Here is a 17,468-nt window from a genome sequence, read left to right as displayed (position 1 = left end):
TTGCTGACCCAGATGACCTTGCCCTATACTGCTACCCTTTGTACAGGTAAGCTGAGGCTGGCGCAATGTACCAACGGGCCTTCTTAGACCAGCTCTCGGGATAGTTCTTGGGAAAAGTCACGGGCTCTGTTTTCCATGTTAGACTGTGCTGAAAAGACAGGGGGTTGACCATTGCACTGGCAATCCCATGGAATGATCTGTCGCCGCGTAAGTCAGCATTACAACACAGTGCACCACATGGACATCCACCGCCAGGCTCTAATCTCAGCCAGCATAGTCTATCTACAATTGGCTCCATAAACCTGTCTAAACTCTGAGCCAGTGTCGTGAATCGGCTAGATTATTTTGAGCTGAGTAGGCCAGCTTGTGAGAAGTTTATAACTGCCATGAAGCAGAGACTGTTATGCAGGTTTCTGTCAATTGTTGTGTGATAGGATGAGACACCTACAAGGGAACTGATATGTTTCAGTATAAATAATATTTTTGGTGATGGCCAGAGCCCTCACAAAGTGAAAAGGGACTGCTCTGATATCTACTTCTACTTGTAGATTCCTCACCTGTTGAATATCCCCCGGCACCAATCTGAATCCAGAAACTGTCATAGCCCTCCTTCATCGGTATGGAGCTCTTCATACCACCTTGCCATCAGAAGCCGCATCCTGGTGACATGAGTGGAAGAATAAAGTGCCCACCCTGGCACATCGATGTCTGTTCCCTTTTTTCCACACTATTTAAGGCGGACCTGGAGCTCACTGCCATTCTACTGAAATACTTTATTCATTGGATTCCTTGGCAAATTGTGTACATTGCTAGGGTTGTCTCCCCTAAGGAGATCAGATGGTAAGCCCTGTAGGGATTCTGAAAGACAAATGCCGATCACTGACCCTGACAACATATCTTTTTGGTGCCTGGGGCCGGGGGCCGAGGGCCAAGGGAGACCAAGCTATCCATGGCCCGTGAAGACCGTCAGGCAGAGCCCCATTTTCATCCTCCCCTCTTCCAAATCTCTGAGGGAGAAACATCACATGCACGAAAAGAAGACGCACGGTGAAATAGCCTTCATTTAAAAAAAAGTAAGTCACCAAAGTGTTCCTCTCCTCCTACGGAGTTGTCTTCCGAAGAGGCATTGGTTGAAATCCCTCCCTCTTGAGAGACAATGTCCGCAGTGTCATTGACCCCAGCCCCTGTGCCAGGAGTGCTACCCTATCCTCAGCCTTCGGGTTCCTCCCAATGTCACTTCAGGCCTATCGTGAGTTCCTGGTGCCAGTCCCGCATTTTTCCTGAATGCCATGTTTGAAATTATCAGACATGTGGCTGTTTCTCTTGTAGCGTCTTTGGGCTCCATGTGACCATTGTGGGGATCCTCACGGATTCACGCTGGCAAGCCCTCTCCTGTGCCTTATGTTTCCCTGTCCCTCAGATGTCTCTGGCACCATGTGGGGTGGGGCCAATGCGGAGGTCCTCTTTGATTTACCTTTGTCCGATGCCAACGTCATCTTAGTGGCTGCTGACACTGACTCCGATGCCACAAACAGCAATTCCAGCAGCCCCTTGAGGAGAAACCCCATCAAAGGCCACGGAAATCCTGCAGATAACTAGGAGGCAGGCTCAGTGATCATAGGAGAAGAAACTGTTCTGGAAGAAACAGACTGAAGGCTCACTCCATTATTATTGGCATTGCCTCAGATCGTTGATTCAGACTCTGATCCTATCCAGATGCCTGATACACTGCAGCAAGACATGGAATTAAGTAGTCAGGCAGATAATTTGCTGTTTTCTCTTTCAGCTGGCTTGGCAGACTATTTACCACTGAGAAATTTTACCGGGTTAGATATATTGGCTGAGATGCAGATGGAGTTTCCTTCAGGATGCCCCACTCCTGAGGTGGCTTATTTACTCACTGATAGGTAAAGCAGCAGACATTCTTGAACATCTCCTGCCCGATGTGGAAAATAAGGTAATCTCCTAACAGACATTACAGCCTTCTAAACAATCGTCTGAACCCTTGCAGCCAAAGTCCACGACTCCAGAATGCAGGGAACTGCCCTAGACTGGCTCCGCTCCTTCCTTGCCGGCAGAACCCAAAGAATCAGACTCCCACCGTTCCTCTCCGAACCCACGGAGATCAATTGCGGAGTACCACAAGGATATGCTCAGTCTCATGCTCTTCAACATCTACATGGGCCCCCTCGCCGCTATTGACAGACAGCATGGATTCAGCATTGTATCCTACGCCGACGACACCCAGCTCATCCTCTCCCTCATGAAGGACCCCGAAACCACCAAACTCAGCTTCCAAGAGGAAATGAAAGATGTTGCAGCTTCGATGAACAGCAGCTGTCTGAAACTTAACTGGGAGAAGACAGAAGTCCTAGTCCTCGGACCCTCCCCCCTCTGCTTGGGACAACTCCTTGTGGCCCTCTGCCCTCAGAACCCCTCAACCCCCATGGACCACACCCGGAACCTTGGCATCATACTCGACTCCTCCCTCACCATGACCAGCCAGATCAACTCTGTCGCCTCCACCTGCTTCAACACCCTCCGCAAGACCTTCAAGTGTATCCCCCCGAAGCCAGAAAGACTGTCACTCACACACACTTAACAAGCACACTGGACTACGATAACGGCCTCTATGCTGGAATCAACAAATCCCTGCTATGAAAACTCCAGACCATCCAGAACACCGCAGCCAGACTCATCCTCGGCATCCCACGACATGAGCACAACACCCAACACCCGCGAGACCTCCACTGACTCCCTGTCGAGAAGAGAGTAACCTTCAAGTTACTCACCCAAATACCTCAACGAAAGAGTCTCCTTCCACGTACCCAGAAGGAACCTCCTCTCCGCACACCTCGCTCTGGCAGAAACCCTGCGCATCCGCAGAACCAGAGCGGGTGGAAGAGCCTTCTCCTACATCGCAGCCAAAGCCTGGAACGATCTCCCAGTCTACATCAGACGCTCCCCTACTCTGCACACCTTCAGAAAGAGCCTCAAGACCTGGTTCTTTGGCTGATCCGGAGCTGCCCCTCCCCCCAGCACCTTGAGACCCTCACGGATGGGTAGCGCACTTTAAACCCCCTGATTGATTGGTTGATTGTTGCCCTTTAACAAGGCCTTTTAGGATTGATTGATGGCTGTTTGGGAAAGACCGACTTCCGTCCAGAGGGATAACTGGCTGGTAGCTAGAAAGTAAAGATCTGGTCTAGAGGACCCACTGTTTTTCTCAGTTCACCTGTTCCCAGAGAGCTTTGTGGTGCAAGCTTCTTGCAGCCCAAAGCAGATTACTGGAGCCTTTTTTCCGGCCCTAGAAGACAGGGAATCAAAAAGTTGGCGGCATTAGGGAAGAGGAGTTTTTTCAGCAGGAGTTCTAGCCCTCAAATAACTGACATGCCTGATAGGAAGATATAATCATGCCTTGTGGAATATGGCCAAGCTAGTCTCACCAAACCTATTGGATCACCTCTGGGAGCATTTTTCCGATGTGATACATTATGGCTAAGATGCCTCTAGGCAAATAATTAAAGTTGGTGTGGACACAGCTGATTCTTTGGTAAGCGCCATTGGATCATCAGTGACTCTTAGATGGCATGGCTCGCTGAGGTTGTCTGTTTTTTTAAAAATAATATCCAGGTGACATTGATGGATTTGGTGTTCAATGGGACAGACATTTTGAAGAAAATGCAGATTTCAAACTGGGTAGATGTAAGGCAGACAGAACAATGACACCGTGGCTGATGCTCGAATCTCCGCCAACACATTTTGGCAGGATAGGAAGTTTTGAGGGTTCTTGAAAAGTTTCAATCCACATAATTACTAACCCTCACAGCGCTCACAGCAGCAAAACATACTTTTCAAACAGGACAGAGGCATGGGCAAAAGCAGAGACCCCAATACCTAGGAGGCAAGCCCCTCATCCTCCTCTTCTTCCCCTGCACCATCTGGAAAGCTACTTCAGTTCCCTTGTGTAGGAACATGTGCGGCTGTTGGAGGAGGTCTGGTATCCTCCTTTCTACATTCCTCGAAGGCCATAACTTCAGAACATTGGTTCCCTCAGATTGTAGAACAGGGGTATGCTCTACCATTCCAGGAGACTCCTCCCCTCATACTCACTCTTCATTCCCTGCAACAGCAGGTGGCAGTACTGCTGTAGAAAAGGGCAGTGAAGCCAGAGCAGAAAGTTGGGCAAGGTTGCTACTCCCTGCACCTCCTGGTCCCCAAGAAGAATGGCATTCTGAGTCCCAACGTAGGCCTCAGGTTCTTGAATATTTTCCTTTACAATGAGAAGTTCAAGACATTCTCTCTTCCTTAGCTTCATTTGGCACTGGTAGTGGCAGACTGGATGGTGTCTCTTGTCTTGCAGGAAATGTATGTCCACACACCGATCCTGCGTTCACTCAAAAGGTACCTGAGATGTTTGGTAGAGCTCACTCATTATCTTGTTCAAAGCAATATTGGCTCCTCGAATCTTCACAGAGGTGAATGCTGAGGTTGCAGCCCATCTCCAGGAAGTTGGAAATCTCCATGTTCCTCTACCTGGATACTGGCTGCTCAAAGTCTTTTTGTGGCAGATGGTGTTGCACCGCCAGCAGGCAACAGCATTGTACTTTTCCTTCAGCAAGACCAAATCTCACCTAGAGCCCTATCATCGCCTCCTCTTTATATGGGCAGTACTTGATATAACATCGCTCATATACTTTCCTCCTCTGTAGAGAATCTGAGACATTTGCAGTATGATTCCTATGTTTCAGGAGGAAACTTGGATTCTACTCCTGCATCCATCTGGTCACATATGAATGCTGGCATGTGTTGGCTCTCCAGTGGTACCTCTGTAAGCTGTGGTTCCAACAGAGGAGAGATCTGACAGACACAATTGCGGCATCCTCGGAAACTGACTCAGATCTAAATTTGTGGTAGATGGAGGAGCACCTCTTGCAGGGGATGTCCTACCTTTCACTAGCCATGGACATAATGTAAATGGTTGCATCAATGCATATGTGGAGTTCTCATCTGAAGAAACTGGAGATCAGAGGCCTTCGATCTCCAGAGGAGAGTATTCAGCATGTCATCCTGCTCATACTGAGAGCAATTCGGTTGGCACTGAATGCCTTGCTCTCTACCCTTGAAAGTCTGTCTGTTCAGTTTTGAATGAATAACACAACCACAATGATATGTCAAGAAGCCCTGAGGCTGTATTGCATACTCTAAAGCCTCCACCTGTATGCCTGGAGATTGAGTAGGACAATCTAAATCCCTTTCAGCTGCCACCGGAGGTGGTCAATGTGATTGTTGCAGTCTAGCTGGTTCAGGGAGGGGTCACATGGTGTGGGAGGAAGGACAGAAACATAGCTGAATTTTGAAGATCAAACACCCTGTACTTCAAAGGCACTAGGAAGGGGAAAGGAAAGTGATGGAACGGTCCCACAGCAGACATGCCCAGCAAATAGTTGTAACCAAAGACACTGAGAGAAACAAAGCCTCAAGACAATCACCTGCAGTGGAAAAGGGAAAATGATGCAGTACAGTTTTAGGTACAACACCAGGAAGGCTGCACTGCTAACTGATTTTATCCTTGAACAGCATCTAGACTTGGATGTCCAGCTCTTACCAGAAGCTCAACCCAATCAAGACAGAAGAACTCTTATCTGGCAAGAACAACAAACAAGAAACAGTACAAACCTAGTTCAATGATATGAACCTTGAACCTCAACTTTCATTGAATGTCAGGTCACTTGAATTCATCCTAGACACCAACCTCACCCTCAAGGAACACATTGTAAAAAAAAAAAAAGATGGCTGGTACCAGCTTTCTCTTCTAAAGGATGTAAACTGTGTCTTCCAGAAAGAAACATCTTAACTTGTTCAAGCCCTGGTATTCTTGAATCCGGATGGTGGTAACACCATGCTCCATATCTTCCCAGACTACACCCTGTCATCCCTGAAGGGCAACCTACACACCACAGTATACCTCGTCCAGGGCCTGAAGAAATATGATCACATCACCCTAATCCTGCTGGAAGTCCATTTGTTCACCTTGCCTGCCTGCATCATCTTCAAAACCAACTTATGATTTGCAAAGACTTAACGACCAGCACTCCCACTTATCTTGCCGACAAGCTCGCCTACACAGGTGATTCTCAGCACACCCCTTCAGGCTGTCTATCATCAGACTGCAGACTAAGGAGGACCTGATTACGAGTTTAGGTCTTATTTAACGCACCTAATAAATAACTATACCATGGGGTACGTTATTTATTGGGTGTGATAAATAACACCTATTGAGAGTTTGTGGGGAATAACCTGCAGATTTTGGTGTTTAACGCACAAAAATCCACATGATACTGTAAATAACGTATGCTTTTCCCTGTAAAATTTCGCTATGTTTGGCTGCCGAAATTTGACAAAGGTTGAGTTATCTAACACATTGTATAATTATCGGATGCGTTAAAGACCTCAGACCCGTAATTCTGACCACCACGTAAACAAGAGTTTACGCATGGGTCCGAATTAACCGGCCCATTCATAATCAGATCCTAAGAAGAGTAAAAAAGAAAAGAAAAAATAGCAGGCCTTTTCCATCTGTACATACTGGATCTTGAACATCCATGTATCCTATCAGTCCTGCCCCAACATTGCTCAAACTTTGGAAAGGGTTGAAGGCTCACCTTGTTAAAGACAACTACATCACAATGCGTTAACTGTCCACAGCCCATTTACCTCTCCTATTACTCGATGACTTTATGCTTATCTTTGACCTAGTACAGCCGTCTCCTGCCTTTTGTCTAGGTTCTTGCTATAGAAATACCACATACATAGATCAGATGAATTACTATGCAATATAAAGACTGTGCAGACCGCAGGAAAGAAGATAAACTTAGCTTCTTAAAAGCCTCTCTGGGGAATACTGGGAGTACTTGGGCAGATTTTAAGTGGTCAGCCTGCCTGCAAGGGTTACGGCCACCAAGCAAAGCCCGCTGATCAGACACAGCAAAGCAGGGGAGGGGTCATTTTTCACAATTGCAGTTGGAGTCACATTTCACTTCTAGACTATCCACATGCTTTCTGCAGGCACTGCATCCAGCTTTTTGTGCTCTTTTGAGCCACGCAGAATCTACAGGTTTCATCAGCCTATGATAAGCATCTTACAGTTCTGTATTGGAAAAACATTGTTTTCATCCACTAGCCTAGCTGTCAAAATTATTGGAGTAATAGCTGTAGAAGGTTGCTAATATATATGCATTCTGAGGCATTGCAAAAACTAGCAATATATATATGTGTGTGTGTGCACATATTGGCCCACAATGAGAGCTAGTTACATCTGTGTGTGTCTGATAAACCGTGTTGAATCTGGTAATGTGTGTTCATTCTGAACTATTGTGGAAACAAAACGTATTTGTATGCTTCATCATTGTAGAAACTGGCAGTGTGTGTGCATGATCTCCCATCATTGAAACTTGGGATGCGTGGTTGATCATAACAAATGTATCTTTTCCGCAGCACATAGAGGACATTTTCCCTTTTTCAAGTATCTTTTTACCCAGGAGTTTTTTATTTGAAAGACGGTTTGAGGTATTAACTTGTGGTGTCTTCCATTAGAAGTTACGACAAGCTTGACTACTGAGTACCCCGCTTGTCGCCACATAATTGTTCTTTAGAATGTATCACCTTGATGGTAACTGCAACTGTGTTTCATTTTTTTAGGATCTCACTGCTGGTGTTAAGAAGATTGTTGAGTTTTTACAGTATTCTTTGACAGAAGAACAAATTCAATCCATTGCAGAAGGGGGGACCTTTGGGTCAATGCAAGAGAAATATAAAACAAAAAATGCTTCATTTGGTCAAGTTCTTTTCAGAAAAGGTATTCAAATTGTTTATGAATCTTCTACTTTTGACATGTGCTTGTTGTTTATGTTGATGCTTTTATCTTATCCAGAAATCTTACAATTTAATTCAAACATTTAGTTCAGACTTTCACTGCAAAGGTCACAATGTCCACAGCGTTCTAAAGGGAAAGTGGTGTTTTGCAAAGTTTAAACATATATACTTTTATAGCTCTCAAACACATTTTACAACTGTGGGGCTGATTACGATGTCGGTTGGAAAGGCTCCGAACGGCATCCGGTTAGTCCGAATCCGTGTTGGAAGACTTGCGTCTGACCGACTCGGAAACCTTTCTGACTGACCGATTACGATGGTTGGAAACCATTAGGACTGTCTGACTCGGTTCCGATTCGTGTCTGAACGCCATTCGGAGACACCAAGTTGGTCATAGCCAACTAGTATTCACTATGGACCACGTTTCCGACCGAACGATTATGATGTCGAATTTGGACAGCCTTTCTGAATCAGTCTGTCTGACAAGGATCGGCTGTCGGAATCTGACTTTGGGGGCCCATGGCAGGCCACCCTTCACCCGGAGGCCTCCTGTTGGGGCCTGTGGGGTTACCCAAGGCACCTCCCTTTCCAACCATGCACAGTGTGGCAGGCACCATGGGGTGCCCTCCACAGGGTGCAAGGTTTTCCACAACCACCCCTTTCTTCAAAGGGAGCCTGTGTAGTCGGTCGGAACACTGGCTCCCATTGAAGTAAATGGGAGTACGACCAAACAGTGTTCGGAAACATCATAATCAGTCGGTCGGACTCACCGAAACTGAGTCGGTCAGAAAACATTCCAAATGCTTTCCGACCAACATCGTAATGAGGCCCTGTATTTTTATTGAACTGTTGCTGTGAAATATAACATATGTTAGCAATCAATGGAGATTTAAATTTGTTCATAGTCCTTTTAGCTACAGCTCGACGACAACAAAAACATAAATACCATAGATAGTACCACAACAAAGTGAGCTTCAATTTAAAACAAAATATCTCCTTTTTTCATGGGATGTACAACAAACTTGCTTTAAAAGGCTGCAGTGTTGTCTCAACTTCTCTATCCTGGTAGATTTTTCTGCCTAACAAAAGTGTTCAGATTCTCGGAGAACCTCACAACACAATTTTCAAAAGATAGTAGCTGAAAACCGCAGGTTTTACAGATAGCCCCTAAGGGGAACTAATGAATCTTTCTGATACTTCAGCACCTCTTTCAGTATTCAGGAGCAAATTTTCTCAGTAACAGCGACTTGTGCATGTACAAATCTAAAAATGTTGCTTTTAATAGAAAACCCTGGGTGTTGAACAGGCAAATACATTTGTGCTACTAAGAGGGGTCTCATTATGTGCCTCTATGCTGACGTGTATTATGCAGTGCTATCTTTGGGCTTGACTTGATGTTTGGTGGGCGAGTATCCCGTTCACCATATTACAATTGCATTAGGATATTTTCTGTACTTACTCAGAGTACCTTCTTACTTCTACTTCCATGTAAGGAACTCTATTCTTATATACCTGCTCAGAATATGTCTTCCACCAACCATCACAATACTCTTATCTTCCACTAACCGGGCCGAGTTTTTTCAGTAATTTGTTTTGTATCATTTTATAACAATTATAAAAAGCATTAAAATTAGCATCTCCATTTTTACACACATTGTATATTATCTCTGCCATTCTCTGTACATATTTTATATTATAATGAGGTTGTAACATTTGCCAATCCAGAATAGAATATTCACGTGGGCAGAAAAATTGCACAAAAGCAGCAGATTATTTTCTTCATTGCTTACTCTATTATGGTATTGAGCACAAGGCTCCTACTGTTGAGATACCGGACTACTGTTACTGCCTTTATGCTAGCATACCTGGACACAGAAAAGATTTCTGCAGAGAGCACAAATCTAAGTAGCAAGGATCAATGGAGGAGAGAGACTATAGTTGAGAAGCCAGAAAGTTATTAAAGTGGCTCCTATAAAGTACACTTCTGATTAGGTTGCTGGATTGTGCAAGCATTTAAATACGTATCACTTAGGGCATACGTGACCTATTGTAGTCTTCCAACCAACATGTAAATATCATACTCAACCTACCTATCTGCTCTGCATTTTGAGGTGTCAAGCTCAAATCCAAGGGCAGCAGAGCCTTCTTAGCAGTATAAGCAAACTGGCATCTACCTTGAATGTCTGTGCCAAACGTTTCTGAAATATATCACTGGATGATTTTGAATCCCATCTCTAGGTCTCAAGACCCATCAAAGGCATCAATCACTCAGCTGTCCTAAAAACAAGTATGACATATTGCCTGCCTCCTTAATTAATAACAGCAATGATGTTTGATAGGGACTAGAAAACCCCTGAAGTCATTGTTTATAACTATCTCTTCTTTCTCATTTGACACATTCTCCAAATGAAGTAATGCTGCCAAGTATTTTGAGTGGTGTGATTGGTTTATTGTCCCGTATTCCAAATTGTTATTGAGGGTGTAGTGTTACATTCACATCATATTCAGTTTTCTTGTCCCTCATATGAACAGCTTGATAAAAAGGAGTGATTTTATTCCTTTGTCAGCCGGCGCATGCTTTGCTTGATGAGGGTAAGAAAATCAATTAAAGTTTCCTCAATGATGAAATTCAGTACATATTGTATTAGCTTAAAGTTCAGGATTAAAATATTTTTCTATAAAAATGTGAATTGTGCTCGTCTGTGTGCATATGTATGTCTTGGAACCAAAATTACTTACGTGGCAAGTAATACTTTGAGCAGTAATCGTAAGGCAAGAAGTAAGGCCTATATGGCCCATGTACGTAACTTTGGGATTTGGGTAAAGTGTATTGGGTGATCTATCCACACATTGCCCTTTGCAAATTTTATTTAATAAAATTGGGTGGCTAGATATACAAGAAATATAATAGACCATGAAACGAAAGACTTCTTGACTGGATGAAGCCATTAAAAATATAACTGGGCGTGGTGAAAGCCACCTGCCATCAAATGTATTTTGAAGCTGAACACACACTCAGGGAATCATAACAAAGGTGGGAGGCGCAGTTTAGATCCATCCCTCCATTCGTGTAGCAAGTTGTCCACTGCTTTCGCCTCTGGATCTGGTTACCAACTTAGAAGCACACGGGCCTGATCATTGAGCCTTGAAACATGAAAGTTGCCGGTGCAGAGACCTCATCTATTTGCAATGTTAGAAAATACCTTTAGATCCAGCCACCAACAACTGAAATAACTCAGTAAATGAGAATTCCAGTCATCCACTTTGTTTGTTTTCCCTGTAAAGCATTCTACCATCACTTACATCCCTTGATCTAGACAGAAATACCAAATGTTCTTGACTAGCACTGTGAAAATCTTGAAACTTCTGTCCCCAGAAGTGGATCTATATGATTACTGATGTATTGTTCATATTTGAGAGAACTAAACTGTGTACCCTTTCTTTTGACATGTGCATGCATGCGTCATCATGCATGGGCATGCCTATGGAGTGACGTGGCCAGCATCATCATCGTACCTTTAGTTTTTTTTCCTCTTAGCGGATGCAGAACAGTGTTGACAATATTTATTTTTTACTTCCAATGCTCTACAGCATCATTGTACGACATTGGCAAAGCCAGTCGGTACTGATGGAGCGCAGAAACCTTGGTAACGGAGAAAGCAAACCCGTACCGATATCCTCCCTGTGTCACAGACCTGACGTCACACTAACTCATTTACACATGCAGTCATTGGTGGGGCCCATATCACCAACACTCACACTGACCATTCACCGGTCTGATTACAGTCAGAGGATGAGCGGTTCAAGCGCTCTACATGTGAGGGGAATGCCTATTAACCTATAGTGAAAGAAAAGTTAATTTACAGAATATACATCAATGTCCCTTCCACCTACAGAGCTCAATCCTAAACATCAAGGCACTCCTCCCACGTGGCCAATGGACCAAATAGTTGGATTGGTTGATGGTGATCTAGAACCAGCTAAAACACATTTTAAAGATTTAGATCTTACCCTTCTCAATAAACCACAAACTCATTCTTTGTTAATCAATAGCTGTTTATCTAAAATTTCTTAGCAAGGTCAAATTTGCGTTTGGAGAGTTTATATAAAATTTTCAATTAAATCACAGAACACATATTTATCTATTCTGACTATCTGTAGTACTCTAAGTCTGTCGTCATTCGTCAAAACAGATTAATGTTCAAGTTTTGTGCTCAGCACGCCACAGTCTCCAAGATCAGTAAAGACCAAAGACGTGCAAGCATCTGTCAATGCCCATAGAATTAGGAAAAGTTCGTAGTCATCAGGTAATTGGGCAGCATCCGGACCATTTAGGATTCAGGAACGCTGTAGTCACTCTAAGTAGTAGAGTTCCCGTAGCGTCACCATCGTCGTCGTGGTCATCGGTTAGTAGGGTAGGTAGGTAGGTCCCTCTCTATTCTACCATGTACTTTTATAATAAAATCACAGTAAAAGTTACATTTTGATAATTTTGTACGGTCGTGATTGGTTGGTTGAGATCGTCCGATGGGGTTTAGCACAGTTTGAGGGGTGAGGTCACATATTCAGTCCATTCTGTTTTTTTGTAAACGTCCATTGTCTTGTCACTTGGCTGTTGTCCCACCGTGACCTTGCCTTAGTACAGTGGGTTACAGGTCATGCAGAAGCTGCAGTCATCTTTGTCGCACATGCGCTGTTCGCTCCACGCCTCGTGGGACAGTGCCCACATCGTCGTGTCGCGTCGGCAGCCATTTTATTTAGGTCCAAACGCCAACTTAAGCGAAACAAACACAAAAGAGTGATTAATGCATAGAAATAATACATCTAATGTTAACCCCTAACTAATCCCTCTATGTGCTTGTATTTATCTAGCGTATAGCGACATTTAAAGCGTTTATATTCACCCTTTACGTTGTCTTCTCGGGCAACATTACAGAGACATCACAAAAGCAACGTATACCATGCAATATTCTATTTATTACATATACTACTGTTAGTATGCGTACGGATTTTAGTCATAAAGGTTATTTAGTCAGGCAAAATGCAAATCACACGTATATTTTGTATATTAATAATGTTGATTAATAAAACATGCAAAGCTCATTTAATAAAATATTATAGTTAATAGATTATTCAATTAGTGATCTCATGCAGAATAGAGGGGATATACAAAATGTTGTACTACCCGCTCCATCAATCCCCCCTTTGGTGATTTTATCACCACACCATTAAAATTTTGTTTCAATTTGTCAAGAAAGTGAAATGAATTCCTTTCAGTTAATTTACATCTGTTTCCCCAATTTCTTCTCTTCTAGCTGTTTTATACATGCTTTCCTTCATCTCCTCTAATTCTACTTCTTCAAATTCCCTCTCTTGTTTCTTATTTTGCCTTCTTTTCAAATTTTCTCTTTTTAACTTTTTCTGTATTTTCTTTCTTTTATGACACAGACATCCTAATCTTAGAATTAATACTATAAAAATAACACAGGTTAATGGAAATAAGACCACCTAAGTTTAATAAGAAATCCTTAATAGAAGAAAGTTTCTTCCCAATCTTTTCCCAAACATTCTTTTTTTTTTTTTTTAACTTTATTGTGCAAAATAGCATCATTACAACTATGGGATTACAACCGCCAGGGCCGGCCGCTAGTATATGCATGTCAATTGCGTAACATCACGAAGCAGCGACTGCTCCCCAGAGGCTCAGCAGGGTTACAGGAGATATTCTGGGCAACTCAGAAGCTAGGCAGGATACAAATATTTTAAATTTTAAAAGAAAAAAAACAAACAAACAAACAATAAAACAAAACTCAAGGCGAGAAACAGTCTAGACGGTGTCGAGCGCCGATGGGGGGATCCCACCACACCAGGTAGAGAATCAGGAGGACAATAGAGATGACCAGGGGGGGGGGGAGGCAGCGGGGAAGTCAGAACAATCAGCCAAAAGGGTACAGTATTCCAGGAACCTCAGGATCAGGGGGACAGAGAAGTGTCCGGGGTATCTACAAAAGGGGGCGTACAGATGTTACCTCGGTAGGTGTTCCACTGACCCCAAATTCTACCCCATGCCCCAGGCTTGCCCCGAACCAGGTACACCGTCTTCTCTCTGAACATGCACCAGTCCATGTTCTCCTTCCACACTGACACGGTAGGAGGCCGTCGGGAACCCCCAAGCCTGGGCGACGTTGTAGTCATTCGGCTCCCATACATTCAACAAACATCGACGAGCTCCAGGCAACAGAGCGACCCCAGTGACACACTCCATTACAGCATGCACACGGTGCCAATACGCCGCAACCTCACGGCACTCCCAAAGGATATGAAGGAAGGTGGCGCTCATTCCACAGCCACGCCTACACAACCGAAGAAAAACCCATCACAACCAAACGAGGACCCGTCACATAAACACGGTGAAGAATTCTGAGCTGGACGAGACGGAGACGGGCAGGACTCTTTCGGGGAGGACAGTGCGGACTGCCAGTCTTTGTCATCCAACTCCAGCCCGTCTCTGGTCCAGGCCTCCCTAAGACGCACAAGGAGGTCCGCCCGATTGTTGATTAATTTCTTATAGATCAAGGAAATCGTACTATCGGGCAGATGACCATCAAGTATACGGTCCTCGAGTGGTGAAGATGCAGGCACTGTGGTACCAGCCTCGAAGACCGACAGCAAAGCGTGGCGAACCTGTGCATATCTGAAGAACTCCCTCTCACTCAACTCATACTCACTCTGAAGCACCGCAAAGGATTTGACCGCGCCTTTCACCCAGAGATCACCCACTCTGCTAATGCCAATCGTATCCCAGTTCTCAAAACCTTTCGTCGTCCAAGGGCATCCCAATCTGTCCGATGCAAACAAAGGGGTCGCTCGTGTCAGGCTATCATTCCATCCCACAGCCACATTGGCATCCTTCCACACACGTACTGCAATCTTAGTGGTTCCCGTTAGGTTCCTCCCCGCCGTCCGAGAGTAGAGCGCTCTGTTGAAGTTGCCACCAGGCAACTGATAATTATCCATCTCGAAAGCCGGATTTGGACCGGGTGCATACGTAGCATGGTTGATGGCAGACAACTGGGAGGCCCAATAATACCTCCTGATGTCCGTGAGCGCAATGCCCCCGTCATACCAGGGGAGAGTCAGTTTTGCAAGAGCGATGCGCGTGCGACCGTCCCAAACAAGTCTCCTCTGTAAACCCTCCACCTCCCGAAAGTAGGCCGCCGGAATAATATCAAAGGAGTTCTGGAGGGCGTAGAGAAATCGGGGCAGGGACATCATTTTAAAAAGTGCCGCTCGACCGAGTGGCGACAACGGCAATCTACGCCACCGAGCCACGTCCAACTTCAATCGCCGGAGACGGGGAAGGAGATTATGCTCGTGACGGACCGCCGGGTCCAACGATACGTAGACCCCCAAGTACTTGAAACCGGATTGCGAAATTTGAATGGGAAACCTATTCGGTAAGGGAGGAAGGCCACCGGAGATAACATACACACACGATTTAGACCAATTAATGATCAAACCGGAGTTTTTACCGAAAGAAGTGAGGACGTCAAATAGGACATTAAGGGATTCACGTGGGGAGGTGAGGTACAAAAGAATATCGTCGGCGTACAACGAAACCCGGTCTTTAAATTCAGGGTCCCACTGAATTCCCTTTATCGATGGCTTCCATCGGAGCCAGGCTGCAAGCCGTTCTAGAGCAAGAGCAAAGAGCAGGGGGGACAACGGACACCCCTGCCTAGTACCCCTCCCGAGAGCAAAGGGCGGGGACACCCTACCATTGACAACAACCTGAGCTAGCGGATCCGTATATAGAAGTCTCACCCAACTAATGAATCCCGCACCGAAACCGAACTTCGCCAGAGTGGCCCAAAGATATGGCCATTCTATCGTATCAAAGGCCATCGTGGCATCCAAGGAAGCCAAGATGGCCGGCTCGGAGAGAAACTCCGCCCTGGCGAGAACGCCGTGTAGGCGCCGCAAGTTGAGAGCAGTGTTCCGGTGCGGAATGAAACCAGATTGATCCGGATGAATCAGGTCACAGATGACAGCGAGTAAGCGATTAGCAAGGACCTTGGCGAGAATCTTCGGTTCAGCGTTCAATAGGGAAATAGGCCTGTATGAGGCGCAACAATCACGAGGCTTGCCCTCCTTAGGAATCACAACTATAGTGGCCAGACGCTGGTCGCAAGGGAGGGAACCAAGCTCACGCGACTCCAGAAACATATCACGGAGAAATGGTGCGACTTTATCCGGGCTTAATTTGTACAATTCAATAGGAAATCCATTGGGGCCCATAGCTTTGCCAGAACGAAGGGAACGAATTGCGGTAGCAATCTCGTCGGCCGACAACGACGCCTCCATACGCTCTCGATCCTCTTCAGACAGGCAGGGCAGCGCAATATCCCTCAACAAGAAACGAGAGTCATCCTCATCTCTATCGGACACCGGGGAGTAGACCACACAAAAATAGTCAGCAAAACACTCCACAATCTCGCCAGGGTCAGTCACATGCACACCGTCAGAATTCTGAAGCACAGGGACCACACGGTTCACTCTCTCCTTCTTATCAAGCCATGCAATCAATTTACCCGCCTTATCCCCGACATCATACAGTCTACCTTGCTGTTCCCTCTACATTGTCTTGGCAGCATCCGTAACAAGGGATTTATATTCAAACTGTTTCAAGCTAAGGGCGTGGAGCCTATCCTGGGTGACACCTAAGTCTAGATCAGCCTCCAACTCCAGTATTTCGGCCTCCAGCTTCACGACCTCCCCATTCCTAGCTTTCTTGGTCTCGACTATTAAAGATAGGGCCTGGCCACGAATAACTGTTTTGAAGGCTTCCCACAGGGACACTGAGGACAAGACAGACCCCTCGTTCTCCAGGAAGTAGTGGTCAAGCGACTTAATGAGGCTGTTGCGAGTCTTGGGGTTGCGCAGGTGCCAAGGGTTAATAGGGGCGATCCGCCCCGCGGCTTGCGTCCCCGTGTCGAAAAGAAGCCACACAGGGGAGTGATCTGAAATGCCCCGTGCCAAGTGTCTTACCTCCCCAATGTGGGGGGACTGGGCCGCGGGCATGAGGAAGTAATCAAGCCTGGAGAGACTCCCATGAGCCCCGGAGTGGAAGGTGTATTGACATTGCGTCGGATGCATTAACCTCCAGCAATCCACCAAACCAAAGGTGTCCAAGAACCCACCAAGCCATGATTGGGAAACGGGAAGGGCCCTGGGGGGGGTGGCGATCCAGATCGCCGGACAGCACGGAGTTGAAGTCCCCACCCATGAGGAGAAGACTATCGGGAAGTTCCAGCAACATCCGACCAACATCAGAGAAAGTGGAGGTCTGGAGGCCTGGGGGAACATATATCATGGCTAAGGAAAGAGTCTTACCCTCCCACCTACCGGTTAGGGTGGCATAACGCCCTCTGTCGTCAAGGATGACAGTATCAATCTCTAGTGGGAGGGAAGACCGGACCAGAATACCAACCCCTCTGGAACCAGTGGTGAACCCGGAGTGTGCAACCAATCGGTACCCCCACCTATTCATAGCATGACACACATTGCCGACCAAATGCGTCTCCTGCCGGAGC

At 45.6% G+C, this 17,468-nt stretch overlaps 1 protein-coding gene across 2 annotated transcripts in view; it reads left to right on the top strand.

Moving 5' to 3' along the window:
- The window catches only part of LOC146798240 (sulfotransferase 6B1-like), a 464,989-nt gene that overhangs the window by 401,594 nt on the left and 45,927 nt on the right, over positions 1-17,468 (top strand). For both annotated transcript variants that reach the window (XM_085625520.1, XM_085625519.1), the window contains one exon: positions 7,702-7,858. In XM_085625520.1, coding sequence (XP_085481646.1) covers positions 7,702-7,858 — 157 coding nt within the window. The remainder of the gene's footprint in view (positions 1-7,701; positions 7,859-17,468) is intronic.

Source organism: Triturus cristatus, chromosome 9, assembly GCF_964204655.1.
Source record: "Triturus cristatus chromosome 9, aTriCri1.1, whole genome shotgun sequence".
NCBI classification, from domain to species: Eukaryota; Metazoa; Chordata; class Amphibia; order Caudata; family Salamandridae; genus Triturus; species Triturus cristatus.
The sequence above is the reverse complement of the archived record's forward strand: the minus strand, read 5'-3'. Positions and strand labels throughout refer to the sequence as shown.